The sequence below is a fragment of the Mauremys mutica genome, chromosome 7 (genome assembly GCF_020497125.1).
Source record: "Mauremys mutica isolate MM-2020 ecotype Southern chromosome 7, ASM2049712v1, whole genome shotgun sequence".
Classification (NCBI taxonomy): domain Eukaryota; kingdom Metazoa; phylum Chordata; order Testudines; family Geoemydidae; genus Mauremys; species Mauremys mutica.
In genome coordinates this window covers 15096743-15124356 of record NC_059078.1, presented here as the reverse complement: position 1 = coordinate 15124356, position 27614 = coordinate 15096743, and the positions used below count along the sequence as shown (strand labels likewise).

The 27614-nt window shown below is 39.8% G+C and overlaps 1 protein-coding gene across 1 annotated transcript in view; it reads right to left on the bottom strand.

The window, feature by feature from the left end:
• Positions 1-27614, bottom strand: part of ITPR1 (inositol 1,4,5-trisphosphate receptor type 1) — a 248166-nt gene that overhangs the window by 118719 nt on the left and 101833 nt on the right. The window contains exons 15-31 of the mRNA XM_045023591.1: positions 27101-27259; positions 26427-26599; positions 26029-26148; positions 23784-23978; positions 21606-21857; positions 20234-20375; positions 17819-17972; positions 17276-17463; positions 14762-14900; positions 12747-12801; positions 11476-11641; positions 11212-11382; positions 6724-6789; positions 5963-6100; positions 3925-4050; positions 3375-3575; positions 436-687 (exon numbers count right to left, since the gene is read on the bottom strand). Of these exons, the coding sequence (XP_044879526.1) occupies positions 436-687; positions 3375-3575; positions 3925-4050; positions 5963-6100; positions 6724-6789; positions 11212-11382; positions 11476-11641; positions 12747-12801; positions 14762-14900; positions 17276-17463; positions 17819-17972; positions 20234-20375; positions 21606-21857; positions 23784-23978; positions 26029-26148; positions 26427-26599; positions 27101-27259 (2697 nt within the window). The remainder of the gene's footprint in view (positions 1-435; positions 688-3374; positions 3576-3924; positions 4051-5962; positions 6101-6723; positions 6790-11211; positions 11383-11475; positions 11642-12746; positions 12802-14761; positions 14901-17275; positions 17464-17818; positions 17973-20233; positions 20376-21605; positions 21858-23783; positions 23979-26028; positions 26149-26426; positions 26600-27100; positions 27260-27614) is intronic.

The following is a 27614-nucleotide window of genomic DNA, read 5'->3' as shown; positions in this document are numbered from 1 at the left end:
TCATCACATTAAAATGGCTTTAAAAATGTGTAGCTGAATTTACAGAAACTATTGTTTTCATTTAAATCTTGGTGAAATCCAATCCCATAAATAGCAAGACATCTGCAATGAAAAGGGAAAAGCCAGAAATACTGCAGCCACAATTCAGCATAATGTTAATAATTTGCACTTCTATTCAAGATTGATCTATGTAAGGTATGTTGCCAATGTGCTCAGCCTCAAACACTCCTGGGGAGTAACCATCCTCATTTTTAAAAGGAGGGGGAAAGACGGACACACACGGACACGGACACACACACCTTCCAGCTCATAGTCTTGTTGCTTACCACAGGCCATTCTTTCCAGGCCAAAACAGAGTGATTAAAAATAAACCGCACTCCACTAACTTTAATACATTACACATGCAGGTAGGCAATGTTTAATATCAGACCTCACCTCGGGTATGCAATCCTCATGAGTTACTACTCTAACAATGTCATCTAATGGGAGGAGGGAGTTGCACTTAATTTCTGTGTAGACATTTTTGCCCTCTGTGCATACAGCAAGCAGCTCTACTAAATGGATATGGTACATCAGAGGGCTGTTTTCATCCATCCTGTCCCGCTCCGATCTCATCATTTGGACCAAGGTCTGGAAAGATGCTCTGTCATTGTAGAACACAAGGACATCTTCTCCCGCATTGACTAGCTACAAAAAAACAAAAACAAAAAAAAAACCACAGCTTTCTTTTGGGTTCCATTCTGCTATGTCTCCACTTAAGAGATTCTACCAGAATCAGACCATTTCTAGTACATACACATGCATGCGTACCTTCCACTTACCCAGCACTTTTCTTCAGAAGACCTCAAACCTCATCCTCTAAACATTTCACTAGCAGGCCGAAGGGTCCCCCCTTTAATCTAAAGCTATATATTATCTGTGCACTGGAACGTTACGCACTTTTGCAATTACTTGTGAGTTCAATAAAACTGCAGCCCGCCAGATCCATCTGAGGCTCTGTACCTTCCACAGTTATAAATGATCTCTCTGAAGTATGACATCTTCCCCTAGTCCTCAGTTCTAAGTATGTTATGCCCTAGAAATCTATCACTTTTAAAATCTTTAACATCAATGTCAGTTCAACTGGCTCCTCATTAGTTAGATAAAAGTTCTTTCAAGAAGCTTCTGACTTTTCTGTAGTTATGTCATGAAGATTGCCTCAGATGATCTGTCTGTAGTGTTAGCTTGAGCCACATGATTCTGTTCAGAGCAAAGTCCTTCGAGACCTCTGGGTGGTAGGACATCAAGGCTGGGTAATTCCCCATTCCTTACACAAATGATTTTCAACAAGCAGTTAGAGGCATGATTAAGTCCCATGAGGCAGACTTCCCTCAACATTACATTACTTCGGGGGAGAGGGAAGAGAGTCACATTTTCAAAACAGCTCAGCACTCCACCAGCCTCTATCGAGAACAGTAGGATGGATAGCAACCAAAAAGAAAGGGAGCTCCCACTTCACAGGGCTGGACTCTGCAATGGGCAGAGCTCCCTCAACTCACTGACTTCAACAGGAAAGAGGGTTGCTCAGCACTTCGCAGGACTAAGTCCACACTGCACAGCTGACACTCTGCTTTAAGTTTAACTACAGCATGTGGAACAACATCCAGAGTCAAAAGTCCCAGTGAAATTGATGCATTAAGGCCAGAAGCTTAAAAAACAAACAAACCCACACTTCAGATCCCAAGGCTCCTCCAGAGGAGGAGGCTAATTAACATCCAATCATCAAATAGGCAAATGCACTTTTTAAACAGATGGATCCTTTGCAACTGAAATTAAAGGGAATTTGTTCCATCATTTCTCACTCCTCCTCACCCTTCCCTTCCCTCCTTGAGTTCACTATGGCCCTAACAAATTGCTGTGGACACACAATCTTCTCCTACTTTAAACACCCATCAAGGCTCCAACACTTTCAGCTGGTTAAGGCCAGAAGAGACTCCTCATCTGAGTAAGTCCCACATCAGGCTGAACGGGAAAAGTTTAATAAAAGGGAAGGATTTTCCTCCCCTCTGCCACCCATTTCCTTTAAGTGATTTTACTGAAGAAAGATAGTCCTTCACTTGACACAAACCCATTTGTGACAGGTTGGGGAATCTATGTACGACTTATTAATTCCGTTTGGTTTTATGGATTTGCTGCATCACTGAATGCCCCAGTGTATGTGGGATCTCCCATCAGGGCTGGTAACATGTCTCTCCCAAACCAGGGACAATGGAAAATTATTAACCCGAATGGCTCTCATTCGAATGGGAACCCTTCAAACAGTGGGATGGCTGAGCCCTAGGAGACCCAGTTCAACCCAGCTTGGCTGTAGGGAATGAGAAGAACAGCAACGGAGTTCCCCTAAAAGGGGAACAAAGAGACAGAGGTGTTGGTACAGCCCTTTCAAAACACAGAGGGACTCAGAGAGGGGAACAAAAGGGGACAGGCTTTAGGAAGGAGATGGGACCTATGGACTGTGGGACCAGACAAAGCTGAAGGAAGCTGATTGCACAGGTCAGAGAGAATCAACAATTCACAGAAACAGCCATAAGCTGGAGAAGTGCAGTCCAGCAGAGCGACTTAGAACCCTGAAAGGACACGGACCCAAATCCCAAAGAACACTCAGGAGTGGTGACGTAACTGAGGCAGGGAATAGCATCTAAGTGTTTCTTGCAGATGTCTGTATATGTCATGAACTCTAAAGTAAAGAGTGACTGTCCTTAGAAATCCTTCTGTAAAGTCTATTTCTATTTGCTTCAAGTATCACGTGTCCCTAAAGGGATAAACTATAAATCAGAGTGCCCAGAATGAGGGAATTCTGGGAAATAGTTTACGTAAGCTACTGAAGTGTTTTGGGGGTCAGCACTGGTCCTGGGGACTTAGGGCAACTGAGCTACAGGGTCCCTCTTCCAGAAGGGGTATCAGACAGAAATTCTGTGCCCAAAAATTTTGCAGAGAGACCGTGGCCAGAGACTGTGCTGGAGCCTATCCAGACCAAGGGACATATAAAAGCACATGGGCCCAGCTTGAGGGTGCAAACACAGCAGCCTGGTGAGTGTGCAGCAGGGGGAGCTTGACTAGGGCTGTGGCACAAGTGTACTTTTTTTGTGGCACCAGGGAGGATAACTTTTGAGATACACTAAATATCATCCTTCCCATCCAAGGGGGGGAACATGATGAAGCAGCTTGTGCTCATAATAAAGCCTTGTGCGCTGTGATAACTGGACATCACTTGTATATTGTCCCAATTGAGGATGCCGAGAAAGTGACACTCTCAAGAGGATAAATATGTCACTTTCTACTGAATGCCAGTTGTGTTTTTTGCCCAGGAGCTTACAGAAATATGCATCTCTCACCTCAGCCATAACCATATCTTGGCACTTCTTAATGAACTTTCCTTCTGCCTTCACAATTGTCTGCAGGAACTTGATGTACTGGACATTTCTGCCATGAGTTTCAATACAGTGGACAAAGTGCTGAACGACACGCTCATTAATCTCACTGCAAAGCTGGAAATTGTTCATGAAAATATGTTGCATTGTTACTGCCTCCAGGATCTAATGAGGAGGAAGAAAAGAAAAGGAAAAAAAGTCACACATACAAGTCAGGACAACATCAATGAATTTGCAGGGAACATGACAATACAAAGAAGGAACTTCTCAGAGGAATCAGCATTTCAGTACAGAGACTTGTATCCATCAGGGATACTGTTCTCCATCCACCTCCACCCCTTGCATTATAACTGAGTGCACTAAGCAGATGCTGCTCCTGCCAACATTAATGAGAACAAAGTGCTATCCATTTAACTAGTTTTGCATAAGAACTGGCCCAGAGGCCATGACAGAGGTCAGGTTGTTCCACTTGCTTACTACAAAAAAACATGGTATTAAGTTAATCACTTCTTACCCCTGGGTTAAGGAACAGGTTTATGTGCTTGTGCAGCAATGCTTGGTTCTGTTGGTTCCCAGCACAAAAATTCTGTAAAAACGCATGTGCAAGTTTCATTATCTCCTGCATCCTTGTATCTTCCGCCTGTGATTGCAGGACACAAATAAGATGGGATTAAAAAACAACCCCAAAGTTCACTTTCAGGTGAGCTTTGGGTGGACCACGATACCACCTGTTCCACAGAATTTTCAGAGTTACATCTCTCTCAGTAGAAAAACAAACCTCTCTCCACTATAGACCTCCAACCAAATTAATCCACTGGTATCAGATAAGAATTTGGCCCCCTTTACGATTTTAAAAGTTGTGGAGAACAAAACACAATATAAATAAGTTATGTCTTTCAGATCTGAATACGCAACATTCCAGCTTGCCAATAATGCACTTTAACCCCATGAATGCTAACCAAACATACCTAGTACATAGGGCAAACCACACCTCAGGTACTTTCCCATACCTTTGGGCTTCATAGGAATATTGCCATGAAGTCCATTACAATGGAATTCAGTATTGAGGAGCTTGAAGATGATGGTGAAGAAGGAGATAGGAAGATATTGATGTAATAAAATTCAGCTTCTGTTCACAGGAGTAAGTACTCTCTATGTCTGTGACTTAAGTTCAAGCAGCAGAATAGTTGAGAAGGTGCAACCACGTCTCTGACTTAACTGACACATAAATGCATCTCAGCTGGGAGTAACAGATAGTCAATGAAATAAAATGAGCCATACTTCTTTGATAAAAGCATTTGGCACCCAACAGTTGATCAGTGCCCTGATGGAAATGTTTGTGGTTTGAGGTCATGCTGCAGTTCATCTCACAAAATCCAATCAGCATAAACGGCAGGCTCAGCAGAGGCGCCAAGGAGACCAACTTATTTCCACAGCCAGGTTGAGCACTAGGACATTTCTCTGGTTCTGTGACAGCAGGGAAAGTCACAATGCAAGTGCTCACGCTGCTTCTGAGTACAGGGGATTTCATTCCCTACGTGTTTCATTCTCCAGTGTATTTCACAATTCACACAGTTAACGCTCAATTTATTTTTCCAAGGCAAAAATGTGAAAAAACAACACTCCCCACCCCCACATCAAACCATTTTGGGGGCTTCACGGTAGATAATCTGTTCTGTTTTCAAATTGGGCAAGATTTTCAAGATCGCTTCCGTTCTGCATCTCCCATCTCTCAGAGGCCATTCACCTCACTCTCTGGCAACCTACTATCCGCCAATACCAAGAATGCCCAAAACCATGGCATTAATTTCTGTCATACCTACAATCACCAGGGGGAGGCAGGAAAAAGATTCTAGCCAGCAGTTGAGTGGAGTAGCTGCATGTGATGGAAAGTCACAGTATTAATGAGGCTAAGAACGCTGTGAATAAAACTCCAGTCACCTACTCAATAGTGCAGAGCAGTCTCTATACTCAGTCACTGTTTCGCTAGAAAGCAGATATTTATCACGTGTGCTTAAAATATTTGTACTGTCTTAGGGAATAGTTTACAATTCTAGCTTGGCTATCTGGGGACACTAAGGAAAATTAAGCCAAATTAACTGAAGGTGTGAATTAATTAATTAAACTGCATTAACCCCTCATTCAAAATTACAGATAAACTGAATTAAGACCACTTTAATTCTGCATGAGTGTGCCCACACCAGAGTTTAATGCATTTTAACTATCCACTTTTAATTCACACCTTTAGTTAATTTGAATGAACTTTCTTGATTGCCCCAGTACAGACAAGCTTTTGATCTGACTAACTGCAATGGACGAAGTTGGTGCTTCAGCAATTAGCTTAGAATCTTGTCTGTTGTCATCAGAAGTTTCACACTTAACCAAATGCTTATATAAACCATGAGTTATTCCTAAAGAGGCATGAATATTTACAATAGCTTCTTTGATGCCAAAGGTAACTGAATGAACTAAGGTTTAAGGAGATCTCAGGGAGCTCTTAATATTAGTCAGCAAAATTGTAAAGTAAGGAAATAGCTGTGTGCAAAACCCACCTTCTCATATGGAATCTGCAGCAGCTCCAGAACCACAGTGTGAGCTCCCATGTTCCGCAGCAATCTCTGCTGCTGCTTCCGGTTTTTCCTGACCGAAGCACTTTCCTGAACACAGAGCTTACTAAGCCGAAGCAAAATCTGGGAGAAGAAATTTGCTTTAGAACTTGCAATTTTTCGTTTTGGTTTAAATTACGTTAAGATGGAAATTTCCCTCACCTGAGCAACTCACAGTCTAGTGACAGACAAGCAGACAGAGACTGGGTGAATGGGGAAAGGACATGAAAAAAATCAATTTAAAACTAATTCAGGCATTTGCCAGCTAGGAGTTTAACCTAGAATCTTCTAACACTTATAAGCCACCACACACTGGCTTCTCGTTGTACATTAGTTTTTTAAAGTATTAGACGATACAATGGAGCACAAGTCCCTAAAGGAAGAGAGCAGATTTAAATGAGCTTCCAGACTTTCCTGCTTTTTTTATATCCTTTATAAGGATAAAAATTTGTGTTTCCATTGAAATAAGCAGTATTGATGCTAAATTTTGGAATAATCTGTTTTTGTGGAAAATACATAACCCGCATGTTGGCTATATTCAAGATGTCTCACTGGAGTTGGGATATTTCTACTACTCAACAAATTAGAACTCAGCAAGTAATTTTCACAGTGTAAATGTGACTCAGTTTTTCCAGTTTTTTAAATTCAGACTAAAATCTGAGTTGCACCATTAGTTTATACTTCAATTTAAAGAAACCAAGTCTTACCTCCTTCACCACCCGGTAATTATAGCTGCTAGTACTTTCATGTTTTTGTGACTTGCTGTGGCCTTCCTAGGGGCAAAACCAATAATCTATTAATTGATTAGAGTATTTTCTTTGATAGCTCCTATGGCTGAGAAATACGGATATTAAACTGAATCTACAAAGACCAAAATTGACAGTTGTCACCTTACAGTTTCATGACAAGATTGAGGGTATTAACAGGGTGGATAAAAATCAATGATTTTTAAAAAAAATAAAAAAAATCAGGTTTTATTTAAATCGGATTTTTTTGATAAAATGCTTTTTGAGGGGAAAAAACTATCTAAAGACGGTTTTAATTAAGATATATCTTTGAACTATAATGTCTCATCGTGGAATAGGGATTATAAATTCTAATTCTATAGTATGAGACAATATACTCCTGTAATGTTTAAGCAAAGTTTTGTAAATAGTTCATGGATTAGGGACCCAATCTTATGGGGTTCCAGGGTCTTCTGTATAGATTATTTAGGTTAATCTTTCTAACCAATGGGACTCAGTGCTCAGAAGATACCAGCAGAGAGGCTTAGTTTTGCAAACTGTGGATTTGTGTCTCCAGAGATAACATGCTTGTTAACAGCAAAAATGTTTTAAATAAATAAATAATATAAAGAGGTGAGAAATAACAGACCTCAACTCTATTGCCCCCTGCAAATTTGTGTCGACCGAGTCAATCCCTCACCTCTCTCTAAAAGTGCAAAGTTTCAAAAAATTCAATGAACAGGAGATTGCTAGGGGTGGAATAGATCTGGACAAGGAGAAGTCTGGAGATAAATGTGAGAAGGGAGGGACAGGCAGTAGTAACAAAAGTGAAACTGTTTGAGCAGCATATTCCAGAAGTCTCGAGGTCTTTCTGAGTGTAGCCTTCACTGATTTGAGATCTACCATACCATTCTCTCACTAGAAGGGAAAACCTATAATGGCAGCAGGCCATAAAAGAGACCCAGTTTGGGAATATTTTAATGAAGTTCCTCTACCTGTCGGTAAGACAGGCATGCGTGCAAAATGCAAACAGCGCAACAAAGAAATGCAAGGCCTGGTTGCCCGAACGAAAAAACATCACGAGAAGTGTTCCTTCTCAGAAGGAAGCTGCGTTCAAGATGATGAAAGGAACATGTCTGAACATGCAGGATCTTCAGGTTGGAAAACTTTTTTATTTCATATTTCTTTCATAAGGACTGACTGTCTTCTTTCTGGACTATTCTTGAATTCTCATGTTGAGCAAAAAATATAGTTGTTACTCTATGGTACTATCATTTTAGATGCAGTTGTGATAAAAAATAAATAGCTGAAATAGGCAGATCTTCCTTTTACAATTTAACCTTTAAAGTAGTTCTGAGTGTCAGTGAATGCAATGAGTAATACTAAATGAGCAATATGGTAATAATAATTAAATAACTGCATTGATTTATTTTGTTTAGGAGAATCCATCCTCAATATACAGGATTCTGAAGACTATCCACCTTCAAGATCACCATCGTTTTCTATAGTTTCAGAGTTATCTGCCAATGATAGTGTTTCAGTCCCATCACATATGTCACATAGCCACAGTATATCACCTGTAGCAAAAAGAAAAAACATCTCCATCATCCAGAAACAGCCATAGATAAGTTTGTGATAAGAACCAGCAGATTGCAAAAAGAAAAAATTCCCCAGTTCGTTTATGCAACAAACTCTCCTTTCTCCACCTTCATTATGGTTCAGTCATTAAGACCAGGATACAGTCCACCCAACAGAGCAGCTGTCGCAAGCAAATTGCTGGGTAAAGTGTATGAAAGAGAAATTGAGCAGTGTGCAAAAGGCTTAGAGGGTAAAATTGTTAATCTGAATCTTGATGGGTGAAACAATGTCCACAATGATCCTGTTGTATGTGCTGTGTGACAACAGAAGAAGGGAATGTCTTCCTTGCAGAAACAATGGATACATCAGGAAATGCACACACAGCAGAATACATACAAGTAGCCGCAGTAAAAGCTATAACACACTGAAAAAAAAAAATGTCTAGTATGCAGCTTGGTCACAGACAATGCTGCAAACATATCCAAGATGAGAAGAAATTATTTCGAAGAGAGTGAAGAGATTCCCAAGCTAATAACATATGGTTGCAGTGCCCATTTGATGCACCTCCTAGCCAAAGAATTTATTGCTTCAGAAATAAAGGCTAATGTTGCTGAAATTGCAAAATATTTCCATAACAACCACTTTGCAGCAGCTGTTCTGAAAAAAAGTGGGAGGAATCAAACTAACTCTCCCACAAGACGTGCGAGGGAACTCAGTAGTGGACTGTTTTGAGCACTATATAAAGAATTTGCCTAATCTGATGATAGTTTGTGAACAAAATTATGAAAAAATAGACGGCACCGTCACAGCCAAAGTTCTCAACATTGGGCTTAAGAGAAATGTTGAACACATGCTGAGTACCCTGAAGCCTATTTCTGTAGCACTGAACAAAATGCAGGGAAATAGCGGTTTTATTGCTGATGCTGTTGAAATTTGGAAGGAACTGAGTGAGATCTTAAAAAGAGAAATATGCAATGACAGACTTAAATTACAAACATTAAAAAAAAATGAATGGGACAAGCACTATCTCCAGCTCACTTTCTTGCAAATATTCTCAGTACTCAGTATCAGGGTCAAACCTTAACTGCTGAAGAAGAGGAGTTGGCTATGACATGGACATCCAGCAATCATCCCTCCATAATGGCAACTATAATAAACTTCAGAGCTAAGAGTGAACTATTCAAGAACTATATGTTTGCTGATGATGTTTTAAAGAAAATCACACCAGTGAACTGGTGGAAGTCACTTAAGCACTTGGATTCAGAGACCGTTGAAGGGATAATCTCATTTTTCACAGCAGTAGCTTCTTCTGCCAGTGTAGAAAAAATATTTTCTTCTTTTGGACTAATTCATTTCAAATTGAGAAATTGTTTGGGACCTGAAAAAGCAGGAAAGCTTGTTTTTCTTTTCCAGATTATGAACAAACAGGAAAATGAAGGTGATGACTGAGTTAGCTGCAGAAGCTAATATTTTAAGTTTATCACGTTGACCTGGCTGACATAGTCGACTTAATTTTTGTTTTTTAATATTTCATTTCACTATTTTAGTTAAAAACAATTTTAACAAAAACAAACCTGATTTTAAAAAACTTGAATGTTTAATTAAATCCAAAAATTCATATGCTTGTTTTGTTAAAATATTATGTTTGCTGTTGAAGAAAAAAATCCAAAATACACAACGTTGTTGTTTTAGTTAAATAAAACAATTTAAATATCTGTCTGGTGATGCTCTCCTCCTAAGAAAATCCTCCAAATATTAATGATTATCCTGTTGAATTGGAGATAGATCACCTCCCAGTGACTTCAAAAATATCTGCTTCAATTACCTTTGGTAAATAAAATAACCAATCATTCATTTTCTGATATAGCTGTAAAACTAAATTTGAAAAGTTTTCAAAATAAATCATTTAAAATGTAGTGTGTAGGTTTAACTTTTAGAAGGTACATCTATCTCTGAGTTGTGACGAATATGTATTAAGGTTACAACAACCAACAAGAATGCACTTTTATGTAGAAATCCACGATTAAATCGAGTCTTCCTGACTAGTGATTTAAATCAAATCCACCCTGGGTATTAAAAAGTGTTTTTGTGTTAAGTCACACTAATCCCTCTGCCAGAGTACAAGGGTAGAGTGTTTTTACAAAACAGTAACATCCTATCCCCTCCTTATCAGTTGTCACACTTTGTCTGCAATCATGTATTCCCCACCACATACCTCTCTCTCCACTATTATTCAACTGAAATTATATTAATTCTGTAGAGCGTATTTTGGGTTCTATCTGTATGAAAGGCAATGAGTAACTTATTCTTATTGACCACTAAAGATAGCTGTTCACATCCACATACTGTTAACTCCCATCACCACCCACTTCAACCTTATATTTGATTGAATCTCAGGCGTGCTGTACACAGCAAAGTTAAGTGAACCTAACTGTGACAGTGTCTACACTACAGCCTTGCTTCCACTGATGTAAACACCCTACTACACTGACATAACTCCATCTCCACGAGAGACGGAGGGCTTACAATCGGTGAGGTAGGGCGATGGGAGTGTCCATGTAGATGTTGCCTTGCTTACATCAGCTGTTGGCTGTCTTGTCAATTTCACGGCTCCACTGGAAAACTGGGTTCCCAGTTCTGTAGCCCAGCAGCTGACTGGACTCCAGGTGTGGATCTTCCCACCAGAGGCGAGAAGCCCTAAGTGCCCCCCACCCACACTCCCAGCTGGGAGCGGAGAGGCAAGAGCCAGGGTGCAGCTGGGCTCGGGTCAGGGAGCTGTGAACCCTGGTTCTCAGCCCCCACACTGCTTCTTAAATATGGTACAGACAGTGTTTACCCAAATGGACAGTCCAATAGCTCACATAAATTGACTACCAAGATGCAAGCGCTTACCTCCTTTTTCTTGTGTTCATTTTCACCTGGTGCTCCATCCAGTGTCTCATCAGGACCCTGGCCTTTGTAAACCCAAAGTTCTGATTTTTCCACAATAGACCTCAGTTGGTCCAAATCTTGTTTTATCTGCTTGTAGTTGTCAACATCTTGGCTGGTAACAAGCAGTTGAACCTTATATGAATGCAATCCATTAGTTGCACAGAGATTTGAAACTTGCAACGCATGCATGCAGAAAGGGGACATGCACATAATAGCCACACATACCTGTTTAAATGCTTGAAGAACTTCTTGTCTCTGACTAAAATGCCTGAATAATAGCTGAAGTGCCCCAGATACCAGTGGAGGGTAATCGTGCATGGTTAAGTGGAGCAAAACTCTAAGGAAAGTCCTGCCGCCATGATCATCCAAATCTAATGGGGTGTTCTCGTCACTGAAAAGAACAAAATGCAGAGTAAACTCACTTCTCCCCGGCCTCAGTAAAACAACCAACTTTTTGTATACAGGAAATTATTGCAGCTGCATTTATAATTTTGCTATGGAAACCACATCAAAAATGAGAGCAATCTGGGGCTCTCATTTGCTGTTGGCTTTGAACAAGATAGGGACAACAGTGCTTTGTGCAGCACTATCCTCTGTTGGATGGAATGTCAGATCTGCTCAAGTGTTCCGGCTTGTCACTGATCTACCCTCCAGCGGCAGGAGGCTTGAAGAGATGATATAAGCAACACTACTAGTCCCTGCTAAATGGAACACAAAGTCCTGGACTCCTGGGTATTCTGTGCTGAATGCTGTGTGTATGCAATTAGTTGCGCGTGGCCAAAATATCAGTAGAATCAGAAGTCTCACACTCAAGACTTGAGATTCATCTAGGCTGTAAGTAAAATTCTCCTCAGATCTACACATTAGTGCTCGAGCACTCTCTCTCTCACATGCATGCGCAGAGCAGAATCATGAAGTGATTACACTTGCATGAAAATCTTCTACTTGGAGAAATCCCTGCTTTGTTATGTCTTTGCTTTCCTAGCTTGAAGAAAGGCTTGAACTCTTTCCTTGGCTTTTAATCCTAAAGGACATTACTGTTTAATCGAGAGAGCGCCTTTATATCCAATGGATTTTTGTACCCCCAGCTTCAGAAAGGTGATCGGAACACTCACTCATTCTGTCACTGGGGACACGAAGCTGCAAAACCTTAAACTTTATTCTGTTGAGTATGCTGGCACTTAAACTCCAGGCTATATAACAAACAGAAGAGCCTCACATGTAAGAAAACAGGTCACAGGAAAGTGAGTTGGGTGGAAACATAGGAAACAAGTATGATTACGTTGAGCGTCTGATAGATTTCCAAAACATGCTGAGCCTAGATGCAATTAAAAATGTTTAAAACAGAAATTTAAAATGTTTACTTCTATTGGTGAACAATTACATTTAAAAATTCCTCTTTGGAGAAGAGTCTTAAATTCCATCAAAGATATTCTGTCAAAACAAAAGTTTTCAAGCAACTATGTCCATAGACGTACTAATGAAGAGATACTTTCCTTCCGCCAAAGATCCCTTCAGCTTGTTCTTCAATATGTTCAAAGTCTAGGGCTCCTGGAAAGTAGAAATACGCACATAAGATTATTGTGTCAGAAATACAAACTGTAGCTGTTTTGGCAGCCTAAAGAGATCTTAAGTTGTAAGTGGTAACACAAATGTAGCAGAATGGACCAATATGAGCTGAATAGTATGTTGAGAACTGATTGGTGCTGTCTGAAACACTAATGTAAGGCATTTCTTAATGATCTCTATTCACCAATTAAACTATTGAACCACTTCACAGATATCCATGTTTCTTCCTCCATCACTGATTTTTAGCTTATACTTTCAGTAGCTGCTTCAGAGCAAAGCATTGATGGGAATTAGTGTCTGACTTGATGGGCCACCATCGACCCCAGGAAATGCCCTGCATTTCTGTTATTAATTGACAGCTTTAAGCAATTAAATCCTTGATGATAGAAATCACTTTCTATCACCACCATGGCTTTTGCTCCTCACAGCAGGAGGTATGTGCCAGAAGGTTAACAAGAATTACTATTCTAGAATAAAAAGGTACGAGGCAAACAATGTCTGCCATAGTCTAAGAAAGCTTCCCAACTGACCACTGCTTTCTGGGAAATAAATATTGACTTTTTTCCCCTCTCTGCTATTCCCCAATCTCACTTTTTCTGACTGGGAATACCTAGAAAGCTTAGTCAGGTCTAGGTCCCATTGTGCTAGTCATGGTACAGATACAGAGTAAATGGCAGTCCCTGCTTTTTGGCAAGGAAATAGCTAAAAAGTTTTAGCTAGAATCTTAGTAATTAGAGGGCATGTCAATTAGACCACCTAGCCAACCCCACTGCCTGTGAAGCCTCTTCTCAGGTAACCATTTTGCTCGCACAGGGCTGGATTTATGAGGTGCTAAGCATTAACAGCTCATTGATGTCAGCAGGAGCTGAAGGAACTCCGCATCTTGCAAGATAGGGTCCTTGACATCTTACTTTAATTCTGGCCTCCAGATTCATGTTCTGCATTATAACAGAGCCCTGATTCAATCTCTCTTGTGAGCAGTGGGCACAGCAAGGGGAAGATACATCTGTCTGAGAACTATTTACACTCTCACTTTAAATTCACGTTCTAAGCAGCCTGACTACAAAGGCCCAGACCAGAAGCCTGTCATTGTACCCTCCAGTCAAAGAGCAAGAGACACTACAAGAGCAAGAAACTGGAGTGGAAACTAAAATATTTCTTCTCTTGAGGTGCGGAGAAGTTACACATCTAAAACCCCTCTGGCATCTAGAGAACAGATCCTCAAGTTGATTTTCAGCATTATAAGTCACACAGATCAAACATAAATACTTTAGTTTAGGACTTCTCAAGCCTTAAGTGTTTCAGATTCTGGCTACAGGACATCACCTCTCTCCCTAGGTGATATCACAGCAGTTTAGCAACATCCGAGGGGCACAAGTTTTCAGCATCGTGTTTTAATCAAAAGAGACCCACTGGGGGGGCCTTTGCTGTATAACTTCTTTCCCACTTTGGTCCACCAAAATTCAGATTTAGAGACCTCTAGGAAAATCTGCAAGACTCACCCGTTTTCCCAGGATTTGTTTTGGGAGGAGGTAGATTGGGTTGGAGGCTACTTTGCTGGGGTAGTGGTCAGGTAGATTGTGTATCACTTTAACTTTGTTTGAAAATAACAAGGCAAGTCCTTGTTTGGGGCCACGATAAATCAATTTTCAAAATGCATTTTAAAGGAATTTTGTAATGCTCCTAGAGACTGAGACGGGTACAATGACTTAATTCATGGCAACAAGAGGGAGCGACAACAATTCTAGTTTTTGCTCTACGTGGAAAAGATATTCAATGTAATTGTCACACTTACAACCTGATTTAGCAATGTTCCTGCCTTCAGTGGGGCCACTCATGTGCCTAAAGTCAAGCACGAGCTTGAGTACATTGCTGAATCAGGACTTCAGTCATTAAGACACCCCCACCATTTCTTTAAAAAGCTTTTTATGAAATAACTAACCTGGTACGTTAGTTGGGGCCTCTTGGTTACTGCTTCCAGTAGGTGATTCAGAGGTCTGTGCATTGCTTTCATCGAACTCGCGTTTAAATATACACAGTAGGCACGAGATTCTGTAATCCAACCTCACATTCAAAATAAACTGATGATTCAAAGTTTTAAAAAAATGGAAATAGACATGTTATTTTTACATCACGTCTCTATACCTCTCAAGACTGTAACACTGCAGTCTGTGTAAACTAACAGCTGAGATCCACATACTCAGAAAACTGCAGATTTTACTATGAAGGGAGGGGAATGCACCAAAATCCCCTTTTTAAGTAAATCCAAAATTCAGTACTTTGGGTTTTTCTATTTTAAAAGATTCTACTGCAAGCCTAACCAAATGTATAAGGTCAATTTAAAGAACCATGAATGCAAAAATATCTAAGAAAGATTTAATGGGTACTTCTATGCACCCCTTTCCTCCCGCCCACTACTGGAGGAGTACCTGAGTGCTTGACAACCTAATGTATTTATCCTCACAACACCCCTGTGATGCATAAGCATTGGTTTCAACCCCATCGACTGTCAATGGAATTCAGACTCTGAAGTGCCAAAATTCCTTTGGAAAATGAAGTGTAGGCTCCTAAATCAGTTAGGCATTCTGAAACTGAGCACAACAACACTGAAATAGCTTTAAAAATCTGGGCCTAACCAAATGTCACGCTGGAAGCTTAAGACAGAGCAGGGAATCAAACCCAGTTCTTCTGACACTCAGGTTAGTGCCCTAATCAACGTACCATACTTCCTTTGTAGATGTGTCATAGGGTTTAAATAAAACATGTAGTATAAACCAATCATTGGTTAAGAGTTCAGTCAGTACTAAGGGAAACAGGCAACCTTGAACTTTGATATCCTGTTTTACAACATTAACATCTTGCTGCTCCCTTTGGGAGAGATGTACCATCCAACGAGTGTCTCGCATCATCCCAATGTAAGAAGATATATTTACTTTAATCATTAATCATGTATTTTGGCAGGGATAAATATTGCTACATTTGCCCATATTTAATAAATTCTGGTTTTAAAACCTTAAATTTATGTCTTCTCAACTGTTTAGTCATCAATAAATCTTTACAAGCATGAATACATTTTCCTTGATTTTCCCCCTCCTCTTTTAACAGGGAAAAGTAAGTGACAAACAAAGGTCAAAGCCTCTCCTTGTGCCTTTTTAAATGTTTTAAACCCCTCAACCAGTTGATAAAATTAGTCTACCTTTAAAAATTAAATCCCCCAAATTAACAGAACAACTTTGAGTCTGGACATCTAAACTTTCTGCCTCAAGATCTGAATGAGAAGTAATCTACTTTCCTGTATAATAATATATTTTATTCAAGAATCCTATACAATTTTTATTAATTTAACTCTGTTTCTAATTTCCCTGTTCTATTATGACGGACGGCATCTTTCTGATCATGTCCAATATATTGCTCTGCTTTAGCAATTCCTGCAAAAATGGGGTCAAATTTTGTTACCCATGTTTTTCAATAATGTTGTCTTAAAGTAACAAGAGAATCTACCATCAAACGCCCCATTCCAGCCCATAAAGGTGATATTTATCTTTAATCAGGTTTATAAATTGTTGTTTCATTTTATCCCACTGCAAGCCTTCCGTACACACAGTTTCTTCCATATAAACACAAAGCCAGTCCCTCACCTCGCTACACAAAGGACCACCGGTGGCTCAGGCAAGCTCAATGAAAACTCCTTATGTGTAGCTTTACTGCTGTTTGGCATTCTTTTACCCAGCAGGGGGTACCAGCAGCATTTAGGCCTATGTAAAATCATCATAAGGGGGCCTGTTCTCCTTTCTGTCTATAAAGGGCCTCTGCTCACTTTTGGAGCATTATCATTACCACAACATTATATCTGGCAGAGGGAGGGCTGAAATCACTCTTATGGCTTCATGGTATCAGTGACTTATAATCAAGACTGTTGGGAAAACGTAGTGACCAGTCAAATGTGTTTTATTCTATATGCAGGACACTTCCCCTCCTGTAGAGTTATCAAACAAAGGCAGTTTACCTAGCCACCCACAGTAAGATACCCTAGAAAATTACAAGAAGTTGTTTGATGGGGCAGGCCAGGGGAATATTATCTTCTTAAGGTATCCAGCCTGATAAAAATTATTAACTGTTAAATAGCACGATAAGTGACTGAAGACCTGCTATGCCAGAAAGATGGAACATTGACCTTTAGTTCAGCTCTGAGTCACCCATGTGCACAACTGGCAACTCCCATCCAGAAGATAATCTCTGCCATAGGGGTGTGCAAAAAGTGTTTCATGGGGTTAGGTGTTTGCCTCTGCAACACCTTCTAAGTATGAGAAGACTATCCCGGCAGCAATGGACTGGAAGGGACCGTCTCCTCCTAAGCACTCCTTAACATCTAGTTAAAATGTAATGTCAGATGCGAGCATCACAACAAAGGATTTGAGACCCCACCTAACTCTACATTCCACTTGATCTCTAGTACCTGAAGTATTTCGATGATTTTCAGCTTGGTGTCCATTACCAGGATATCTTCTTTCTCTGGTTCACTCTGTTTGACATTACCCTCAGGAGCAGTAGCAAGTGGAGTAAGGGGCAAGAATCCACCACCTCTGAGTACAACCTGGGTCATCAGCTCACCAACCCCATGAATTGATCTCATCACATTGCTCCCTTCAGAGAGGCAGATAAAAACAAACACAGTAAGAATAAGATAACTGCACTTTGAATGCACCAAGAGGATAAGCAGCCTTTCACATCTCATGAAAAAACAATCCGGCTTCATACAAAACAAAGGCAATATTTTCAAAAAGACACAAAGGGCAGTGAGGCACCTAACCTCCTTTGGAAATCTTCTCCTTAGATTAGTCTCCCAATTACCACTTAGCTTTTATAGGAAACCACCATGAATTCAGTGGATAAAAGGGAAAATTTTGATGCCCATTTCATGTATTCAGATCAAATTAATGTGGCCAAGAAATCCTCCACTTCCACTCAGGAGTTCCCCGTATCATTTTTTCAGTCTTACCTTTACTTTCTTCTCCTTTTGCCATTTTGGTAATGGGGAAGATAGTGGCAATATGCACACAGTCTAATATAGCCAGGAGGATTTTGGTTAGTCTTAGGAGGTCACAGAAGTTGTAGAAACCAAAATATATCAGGTTTCTGGCTAAGTTCACAACCTATTAAAAATGAAAGTATTGGTTAAAACCCTTTTTTTAAGGCACAAAAACTCAGTTTCTTGACTTTTAGTTGCATTTATGACCTTAATTGACCATTTGTCTGACCCACTCTTTATGAGCCAATTCCATTATGTTTTATAGTTTTTTATTCTAGAAATCAAAATAAGTTTGCTACTATGTATCTACAGATATATTTACATGTCCAGGATTGCAAGACTTCTGATACCTACTGCAGCTATTCTATAGCAAAAAGCATGCTATATTTGTTGACGTGTGGCAGTATATCAAGTAAGATAGAGCTTCTTTGGGCTTGACCTATAAATGCATATTTTACGTAACAGTTATTACATCAATTGGTAACCATTAAACGGACTCTCACCAGAGGGAGTTTTCAGAGGAAAACATATCTAGTCAAATCCTTAATACTGCCAAGAACTGGAATTTCCCCACAAGACCCACAAATATACTGTTTCTTGAACTGTGCAAATAATTTTTACCAAATAATTTCTATGCCTAATGTAGCCTCTTTTTCTGCAAGTAAGAAGCAAATCCAGCTAATGTATTTGTTATTCAAAAGTACTGAATGATATTTCTTTAGCTATGGATTATTTACAAAACATTGTCCTGCATAGTCATGACAGGTTATTCAAGCTGTTTGTTGTAACTGGTAAGGTAAACTATATGATTGATGTTCTACTGTTCTCTTACTGGATGAGTGTACAACTGCTTCAGGCACAAAACACTTGTGCATGCAAACAAAGTTTGGGTTCAGATGTAAGCAGAGTCAGGATGAGCTCTACCCTGACATCTGGTGGTGAATTGTGGCAAGTTGTGGAAAAGAACTTCAGGGGCTGATCTTGTTTGCATAGGCACACCCACCCCATCTAGCATGAGCCCAAATGGTCACTTTGTCTGCTGTGGGATCCCCAGTTTTTCTGTTATTGGGGCAGGAAGAATAAAGTGTTGTTACCCTGATTATGTGAATCAAGGACAATGAAACTGTTTTATGACAGAGGGACTCACCATCAATTAAGTAGCACTTGCTAGACAAGGGACATGAGTTCCAAAGCCCAGTGAATTGAGAGAGGTCAGGGGTAGGTATTTGTACCTGATGGTATGGGCTCCCTTTGAGGTCCTGAAATACCAATTACACCTTCTCCTCTCTCTACTGTGGAATATCAGAGCTAATTTTAATTCCATTAGGAGTCTAGTTACAGGTTACTGAGCTGAATTCACTTTGGGCCAATAGTGCACCAGCACTGAGGCTCCCCTACTACAAGCTGAAATCACTAAAGAGCTAACATTATTGAGAGCTGAAATCACTAAGTGCTGTGAGGGGGGCCTAAAGATATGTTGCAGAGCAGAGCAGTTTGCGAGACGACTGGAGCGGCTTGCGGGACAGCTGGCGGAGCGGAGCAGTTCGCGGAATGGCTGGAGCGGCTCACGGCGAAAGCTATAGCAGAACCCCATGGAGAGGAGGGGCGGTCAGCCTCAGACCACGTAAGGTGCCCCTTAACACCACTGCGCCCCCCGCCACTCCCCTCCTGGCCTGGGAGATAAAACTCTGCAGATAAACTTTTGAAGTCTGGGGCTGCACTGACCAGGGACAGAGACTTTTGGGTGATTTTTGGGTTGCTGGACTTAAGACCCTGAGGGGAAAACGATACTGTCAAGCTTACTGGGGAGGAAAGGGGTCTTTTGCTCACAGTTTGTGTTATGAATCCTTTTGTGGTGTTTCCCCAACATAATGCCGCATTGTTTCCCTCCTTTATTAAAAGGATTTTGCTACACTCAGACTGTGTGCTTGCGAGAGGGGAAGTACTGCCTCTTAAGGGCGCCCGGGGGGTGGTATGTAATTGTCCCAGGTCACTGGGTGGGGGCTCGAGCCGGTTTTGCATTGTGTTATTGAAACGGAACCCCTGGATACTGAACCCAGCCCTTGTTGCTGCCAACTCAGATGGGCAGAAGCGTTACATCACTAAAACCTGACCTTCAAACCGAAGTGGGCACAAAAGTGAACATAACTGCTGCAAATTATTTTTAAAATACAAGTGAGTATTTATTTATCCCACATTAGCACCTATTCTTGCAAACAGCTACTGACTTCAACAGGTTGTTTACATGAGTAACAATTACTCACAAGAAGAAGGGAGTTGCTGAAGGTTAGTACTCACATGACACTTCCTCCAATTCACCTTGTATTAAAGGCAAAGTTGTTTTACTTTAGAAAAAGAGATTAAAAATAAAAATGGAATAGTTACCTCAAAAGTGAGTTTGTTTTTCTCTTTATCAGAGAAAGGGAACCTCTGACACACCACATCTCTTAAATACTCCTCCACAAATTCCATGGTTTGTGCAAATCTCTCCTTAATTTCATCTTTGGAAGTTCCACTGCTGTCATAGCTGGAGGGGAAAAAATTAAACTTGAATTTAAAATGCACATAAATAGATTTTTTTTTTTAAATCCAAGTTTGTCAAGATCTAAATAAGGTTAAGGCTGTTAAATAATTTATCCCAAATCAAGGAGACAGGAAGCTGAGGCCATAATTTCCTGGCTTTTGCTGCTTTGTCCCATATGCTCACTTTGCACTATTTTAAAACATGTGAAAAAGCAAGGTTTGTACCAATAAAGAGAAAGAAAGGAGGAAAAACATTTTTCTAATGGAAACGGTGACAAGTGACATACAGCAGCAAAAGAGCAGATGTGACCATGAAGTGCTAACTCCGGATACAAACGGGATTTTTTTCTGTAAGTAAAAAAACATTCTAGATCAGTTTTTAAAGAAAAATCCACAATTAGGAATATGGGTGGTAGTGGAAATCTTTTTTTAAAATTATGTATTATTGGAAATAGTTTGCCTGGCTTAAGCACTTATTTTCCCTTTAGCTTTTAAATCTGAAGATGCTCTATTGGATTTCCTTCAGAAAATTAACCTGGGGGAGGAAAGTTTAGCAGTCAAGTATTGCAATGAAGCAGTAGAGATTTAGAGACCCCAACTGAACAGAACGTGAAGTGTTTATTCTCTGGAACTGGAAAAAACTAAAACTAAAAAAACTAATAAAAATCAAGTTAATTTTAAATCAAGTAAATATCATCTTGCTTGGAACATCTGAACACATTAAAGTATTTTAAAAATTATTTCTATTACAATAGTAACTAGAGGCCACAACCGAAAGATCGGAATCCCTCTGTGCTAGGGATAGTCCCCTGTCTCGCAGAGCTTACACCCTGATTAGACAAGACACACAAGATGTGAGGGGAAACAAAGGCACAAAGATTTTAAGTGACTTGCCTAGGTCACACAGCAAGTTATTGGTAAAGCCAGGAATAGAACACAGGTGTCTCAAATCCCAGCCCAGTGCACTATCCACTGGACCATGTTGCTTCTTGGGGAAAATAAAATGCAGCAACCATATAAAATAATTGAGCTTTTCTATTCAATGAAGTTCTTCTCAGTAAGTGTCTCCACAGACACATTTTTAATACCACCAGGCTTCAATACTAATAGGTTAGTAAGATAGCAACAGTAAAGAAGTAAAAAAAAATGACTTTTTAGTTTAGGGTTTGTTTGTTTTTAAATTAAAAAATTATTTAATTTCCTGCTCTTTCATACCTCTCCATCAAGTACTTACTCATCGATAGCAATTTCAGAAGGTATCTCAGACCACAGACGAGCATACTTCACTGGCGTTACTTGTTCTTGGGGATCACGGTCAACGTGCATATGCAGCATCAGCCGGCAGAACGATGCTCTCAGATCATACGGTAGGTTTTCGTCAGACATACAACGAAGAATGAGATCCACATCCAACTGGCCAGATATTTCATTTATGGCCAAATACTGTCGATCAAGGCACATTCTAGCAAAAAGATTAAGCTGGTACCTGTAAGAAAAGAAACTTATACCTTAGTTTCCAGACATCAATATAAGGAAAGCACCTAAAAATGTTAACAGTGTTTAGCAATTAATGTTTTAGTTAACAAGAAATGTTACTGCTATTAATCAATAGGTATAGGATGCTCTAAAAATAGAATAAATCATTTCCCAAACACAAATAAAGGTAACATAATTGTCATCTGAGGGGCGGGACAACAGCTTTCCAAAAGTCACCTAGTTTGTCACAGTGTTGCATATTTTGAAGAATTAAGCAGCACTTGGTTTTTCTTTGCTAATGCTATTTCTTATTAAATACAGAAAGATTACAGCAGCCTAGTCATTTTAGAAGTTAGCACACTTCTCACTGGCAGCTCTCAAGCTACTCTTGATTGCTTAGGCAATGGAATCAAAGAGACTATTAAACTGATTAAAGTTTGACATATGCCTAAGTATCCTACTGAACTGAGGCATCAGTCTCCATACCAATTAGTCACAGGTAGATATAACAATTGAGTTCATGTACTTTTTTTTTCTGCTCCCAAAAGATCTAGTCAACAGGAACAATTGACTAGACAGGGACCTAGCATTGAAATTAATGCAAATACAACAGACTCTCAATTATTATAACCCAGCAACTGAAGTTTAAAGCACATGCAGAGTATGAGTGTTTATATAGTCCTTACCGACCTTAACTCTAAAGAAGGTGGTTTTTCAATAAAAAGATTACAAAGGCATTTAATTGAATCTTATTTCTTTGTATCCTAGTCCATGGAATTTTTCCTTACAGAATTGCTTCCTACTCTCTTCATTATATATACGCTCATTGGTTTGTTATTGAAAGGTTAGAAGAAATTACTGTTAAGAGCATTTAAACAACTCTTTTTGGGAAGAACTCATAAGAATTGCATGGACTTTGCAAACAGATAAAGGGGAGGAAAAAAAGTTAGAACAGGTCCACTTTGGGCCTGAAACTCTTAAGCAGTCCAAATCCAAAACATCCATTCTAATCTCTTTTAACAAGTTTACCAGATGAACTATTTAAAGTTTTTAAACACAATATGCAAGGCCAAAGTGATAAGTAGTTAAAAAGGAATTCTGGTGGTACTTTTTGCACCACAATAGCCAATGGTCTGTCAAACTATTCTCAAAAGTTTATAGCCCAGACACAGGAATTTGGTCTGAGATGGAACTTGGAATTACAATGCGCCAAGTAACTGGTGTCTAGCCAAGTCATCTGGAAGCACTGCCTCATATTAGACGCATAGCTTAATAGTGCAAAAAGGGAGGGGGAAAAAAAAAAAAAAAACCAACCAAACTTCTTGTGGGGTTTTTGCAAGTTCATATAATGTCCTGGTGAGAACTTCAGGACATCTACTAAGTCTGGAGCTCACAAATAAAGTTCTAGAAGTGATATAGAACTGTGGTGGCATCTTAGAAAAAGAGCTGTTTGCAGGTTACAATCAACTCTTTCCTTTACTCTGAGCGCTAGCTCACCTTCCTTTCAACAACCCCTATTACAGCTCAGATTTTACAAGCTAAAGTTAAGATCCTCATGAAGAAAATCAAACTATTGTGGAGAAAGACGGACTCATGAGCATCTCCGTCAGGAGGAGACTCACCACAGATATATGCTACCTCGCATATAAATGCTACCAAACTCTTACACGCTTTGAACCCCACTTATTCTGTATTTACGCTTACATTTTCTCATTGTGCTCACATTGATTACTTGACTTCTATCTGACATCAAAACACAACTTTGTGCTTCTAGTGCATTTATCATGTACAGAAAGCTTTACACCATTTTCCATTGGGTACTGAGTCCAGTGTTCTAAGTCTTTATTTGGAACTAATTGTTTATTATACTGAAAAGGCCTTCACCCATCCAGTTCTTATTGCCCTATCAAAACCAACTACTGCACACAGTGTTAACCTGTAATAGCTGAGTATATCCCGATCTTCCTTCTGCCCTTCCTTAGCATCCTGAGCCAACTCTCTGACACTCTTACTGCGGATTTCCTTGTTGCTGTCTCGCCAGAATAGCCAAACTTCTTCCTCATCTTCTCCAACTTCTAAGGTGTTTTCTCCACTTGATACCTCTTCAAACTCAAACCGAGAAAGAACCAACCTGGCAGAATGAAAGAGGTTAAACAAAATAATCCAGTCCATGATATCTTAAAATATTTTGTTTTAGGACAACTGCTGATTTGCACAGGGGTACAGTAACAGTGATTTGCATAGTCACTCAGGAGACTTGCATTCATGGTACCATACATAGCTTTTGTTTCTCAACATGGCCACACAAAAAATCCCAAATAATGTAGGAAAAATAGAAGAGACATTTCCTTATACTACATGATGACCTTAGGTGTTCAGATACTATTGTTATGAGCATGATATTAAAACCTAGTTACAGCTAAGCCCTGAATATCCAATGTGAACAGTTATCCACAAAGACATATTGTATATTTTTGATTGGTTATAAAAAGGAATTTAATTTTGTGGCCATCTATATGGCTGAAGAAACAAGGGTATCACCTAGTGCAAGACAAATTAATGTCCAAAAAGACTTCTATGTAGGAAGCATTGATTCAAAAAGCATCTAGGATCAATCAATTTATGTATTCTCCCAAACGCTTTGATTGCGCAAGTAAACTTTGATCTATTCGATATCCCACAAATTTCATTCTCTTTAGGTGTCAGAAACATAATTAAGTTAGAAGAATGACCTCATACCTAAAATGGTAATCAAGGTTCTTAGCATCTGGCCAAAAGAAAGGTCACGAACTACATAAGCAAGAGGCACAAATTAAACAGATCAGCAAGAGACACTGAAACCTGGCAGAATTTTGGTAGAGACACAAACATTAAGAAACGAGATTTTTAATCTTGTCAAACCTAGAAATAGTGCCTGCAAGGTCTTTCCTGTTTACCTAGATTTCATTTATTATCTAGCAAAGACACCTTTTACTCTTCTTGACCTCTTTTTTCAATATTAACCTTCTCTCAATTCCACATGCCAAGTAAACCCAGCTTTACTGAAGCTAGTTGGAATTTGGTGCCTGTTATGGATACACATGCATTGTTTAGTTGTTCCCAAGAGATGAAAACTGAAATTTTGACCCAAGGCGGAATAGGCAACTATAAAAATACCAGCTTTTCCACTGCTGTGCAAAATTTCTAAGAGTGATTCTTCTGATTAAAAATGCCCTTTTCACAAAACTGAAATTTCCTGTGAGAAATTTATTTCCTTTTCTTTGGTGCCAAAAATCTGATTTTTCCTGAGGAAAATCAAAATGATGGCTCCCCACCTGACAGGCTCTTGTCAATTTCACATTCCCTATGTGAAATAGACAAAACCTTTCCTGGAGGACTTCTAAGGCTGAGCACCAGGATACTCTTCCTCCCTGCCACCTGGAGATGGAGGGGGGAAATGGGGAGCTGAATGTGTGGGTTCTCTGCCTTTCTAGCTCCTAGATCTGCAACAGGAGGCAGGCTCTCTTCCTGACTGGCTCCCAGAACTGCAAGCAGAGAATTAAACAGCCAGGAAAGAAGGCTCTTTTAATTTCTTTTGTGAAACTAACAAGCGCTTTCTGGGTGGACAACAGGGAAGCCAAAAAAAAAATCCATTTCAATTCCCCTGAAAGAGAATTTTTTAATTCAAAAAGTGAAAGTTTTCATGGGAAGAGTTTTTCATTTTTCAGAGAGCTCTAAGTTCCTAAAGGTGCTGCTGACTACAGTCAATCTACCATGGTAAACCTAAGGGCCAGGAGAACAACCAGGCTCATGGGACCGGGAACACCATCTTATACACGTCTGCTACATGCAAATCCCAGAATATCTGCTTATCCAGCTCAGATGAGAGAGCATTTTAGCACCTTTAGTTTAAAATGGTTCAAGATTTAAAATGTTACATAAGACTGCAGCTTCTCTCAGTGTTATCAAGCTACCTGATGAAAATGTTAAATATCTGAAAGATGTCTAGAGTACATAGGGCTAGGAATCCATGTGGCAGTCATTTTGGTGCCTCCAGCACTCATCTATTGTGTATTTAGGAAGGCCCTCACACATTCTAAGTTTGGTACTCTCTGTAGTCTTGAGGCTAGTGTTCTCAATGCTCTGATCCACCTTCCTTATACACCAACTAGAAAGCTATTCATAAATAAGTCTCAGCTTACTTTGTCTCAATGAGTATGTCTGCATTGGCTGGATTCAACACAGCTTTACAAATCAGTTCCTGTGTCACTGGAATAGACTTGTTCATGGAAACACACAAATCTGAGAGATAATCCAAAAACCTATTAGAAAAAGACAAAAAGACAGACAACATTAAATCCCTGTCATGGTTCTTCAGTTGACTCATTCTACATTTTATAAAGAGAAAAAGCATTTGGACAACCAAGTAACGTTGCAAAGCAAGGGAGGCTATTGCCTTGGTGGAAAGTTATGGTCTGGCTCAGAGGCAAGAGTGGATTAAACATGCTTCCTAAATACAGAAACAAGTTGGCTGATACAGATCTCTCAGATTATGAATAAGAGAAAAAGGTAACTAAGTCCCAATACCAATCCGACTTACCTGGGCTCCCTGTTTTTCCTCACAAGACTAACAAAAGTATCAATCTCAGCAGCCGTAATGTGCTTCTCCAGCAGCTTGCGATTGTTATGAAGCAACGCTGTAATAGTATCTTCCGCCAAAACGTCATAACCAATTTGTTTCTGCATGAAGCCGAACTGCTTGGCTATGTATTCCTGAGAAAGAAGAAGAAGAAAAAGGTATTCTAATCTCACTTGAAATTTAAAAGGAAAAACAGTTAGCTGCTTATATCAGTATCCTAAAGGAACAGCTTGGTTAGGTTCTATTGTTTCTATGATTTAGGACCACGCTGAAAAGCAGGGAAAAAAACATAACATAGAACAGCAATGGACAGTTTTTATGTCTACACAGCTACTGGGCAGGACACGTCCAGCCCTATCTCCTTTCCTCTGCTCAAACTCTCAGAACGTTGATAAGACTTGGTTTTAAACCGCTTGATAGTGATGGTAGAAGTTGTAGAATGTATTGAAGTCTCAATGTGCCTTCAAAATTTAAATTAAAGAACAATGACATTCTCAGTCTTCCCCTGGATTAGACAGAGTTAATAACAATGAATCATAAATTCCTGTAAGTAATGACACTACTTGAACTGTACCCAATCTTGGATGAACGAACACATACACCCTGTGTTAGACAGGTTCTAACACATAACTAACCTGATTCTTTCTGTAATCTTGCTGCGAGTGCCTCAGCACCCTGTAGCACAGCCGGCAAATGTGTCTGAAAGGAGCATGACGCTGGTCCCCAAGCTCCTCCAGCCTCAGCATTGGCCCATCTCCACAGTCTGTAAACGGTGCTTGTAACAGCTTGAAAATCTATGGGGTTATTTTAGAAGATAGAGATTGAGACATGCTACCTAAGCTTAGTGAAGGTGAGTGGATGTACCTACACATGCCCACGCCCCCTTGTTGCTACTTTATGGCCTCTGTCTTGTCAGAACTAGAGCAGAGTTTAAATCTTGTCTACATCACCACAGCCACATGTCAATTCTGAAGGCCGTCAGTTTCTCCCACCTGAACTTCCATAAAGCTTCTTCTAGTTGCACAGTCTGGACAAAGGAGCTGTCTCTGAAGAGGATGTGGCTGATCACTTATGTCCAACCTTAGACGCTTTTCCTTTTATCCATTGGTTCTGCCTCTTGTGGTATCTTCCAGTAATGGGACACCCAGA